Source organism: Sinocyclocheilus grahami, unplaced genomic scaffold (assembly GCF_001515645.1).
Source record: "Sinocyclocheilus grahami isolate Dianchi unplaced genomic scaffold, SAMN03320097.WGS_v1.1 scaffold1560.1, whole genome shotgun sequence".
NCBI classification, from domain to species: domain Eukaryota; kingdom Metazoa; phylum Chordata; class Actinopteri; order Cypriniformes; family Cyprinidae; genus Sinocyclocheilus; species Sinocyclocheilus grahami.
Genome location: NW_015506739.1, coordinates 36648 through 38206, shown reverse-complemented (window position 1 = coordinate 38206; position 1559 = coordinate 36648). Strand labels below are relative to the sequence as shown.

The 1559-nt window shown below is 39.3% G+C and overlaps 1 protein-coding gene across 1 annotated transcript in view; it reads right to left on the bottom strand.

Annotated features, from left to right (window-relative positions):
* The window catches only part of LOC107571184 (ankyrin repeat and SAM domain-containing protein 1A-like), a 33206-nt gene that overhangs the window by 1614 nt on the left and 30033 nt on the right, over positions 1–1559 (bottom strand). The window contains exon 5 of the mRNA XM_016257476.1: positions 12–87. Coding sequence (XP_016112962.1) covers positions 12–87 — 76 coding nt within the window. The remainder of the gene's footprint in view (positions 1–11; positions 88–1559) is intronic.

Sequence of the window (1559 nt, the reverse complement as noted above, 5' to 3'; positions counted from 1 at the left end):
TTTTTTTTTACCTGCGTTGAGTAGTTTTTGTACTACTTCCGTCTTTCCAAATAGAGCTGCTTCATGAAGGGCACTGCCTTTCTCTGTCTGTTAACAAATACAACATTCATCAGAAGATACACAGGCACATACAGCAGCCCCGAAACATTTTAGACACTTAGATAAAAGTAGTGAAGGTTGGAATGTCTTGTACGTTGTGTTTTAGGTCAGTTGACGGCAATAACTGAGGCATATCAGAACCCAATGGAGATGAGACACAGACCAGACAAACTCATTTTCACACTGCAGCGGCTTTCTCAGTGTGTTAGCAGACAAACCAGACTGTGTCAATGTGGGTCGCTGCTCTGAGGACGTACTGAGTGAGAGACAGATGGCAGGTTGTTACTGTTAAGCGTGCGAGCAGGTTTCTCAGGTAGAGACGGGAGTGATCTGGCAACGTGCTAAAGAGCAGTTACTTTAAATCACGGCGAGAAACTGAGTGAGAACGGTGAGATCAAACCACCTGCACTGATACACGCTTGAACTCTTTCAAGTCCAAATTAAACAGTATTCAAACCCATTTTGATTGTATAATTTGATATCCAATGTTCGTTTTTTTTTAAAGAAATGAATACTTTTATTGAGCAAGGATGCATTACATTGATCAAAAGTGACAGTAAAGACTTTTATAATGTTACAAAAGATTTCTATTTTAAAAAAATGCTGTGCTTTTGAATTTTCTATTCATCATCCTGAAAAAAAATAGTAGGGTAGGGCGGGGCCATTGACATTATAACATAACATGTCATAATATGAAGTAATACACATAACTGCCAAGCATATATTTTTTTTCTCATAAGTGAAAACGCAGTGCAACAATTACAGCCAATCAGAACACACTGGATGATTAAAATATGTGGAGAAGAATTTTTAACCTTTTTTAAAAAACTAAATTTTTTGCTGTGGGCGGAGCTAACCAACATAACATGACAAAAACTTGAAACCAAGACTATAACTGTGTCCCAAATGACACACTATGCACTTATACACTATGCAATCAACCATGTAGTGTATGATTTATATAAAGGTTATTTTGTCATTCATAAACAATATATGATAGCCCCTCCCCCTTTGCGACGTAATTAAAGGGGTAATATGATGTGATTAAAATTTTTCCTTTCTCTTTGGAGTGTTACAAGCTCTTGGTGCATAAAGAAGATCTGTAAAGTTGCAAAGACTAAAGTCTCAAATCCAAAGAGATATTCTTTATAAAAGTTAAGAGTCAGCCACACCTACATGTCTACGTCACTATGTGGGAAGATTTGCATAACGCCGCCCAAATGTTCATGCAAAGAAAGGCGGCGTAACTTTTATTCTCGCTGTAGTATTGTTGCTGCCGCCGCCGCCATGTCGTGAAGACGCTGTGTGTTTCGCTGTGAAAGTGAAACTACTTTGTTTGGTCTTCCAAAAGAGGACGATATCCGCTTCGTCATGCCTGGAGCTGATCCGTGCTGGTCGCTGAGGAAATACATCAACTTAGTGCTGTGGATCGCCGGATTGGCTTTCACCGTGGACGAAGC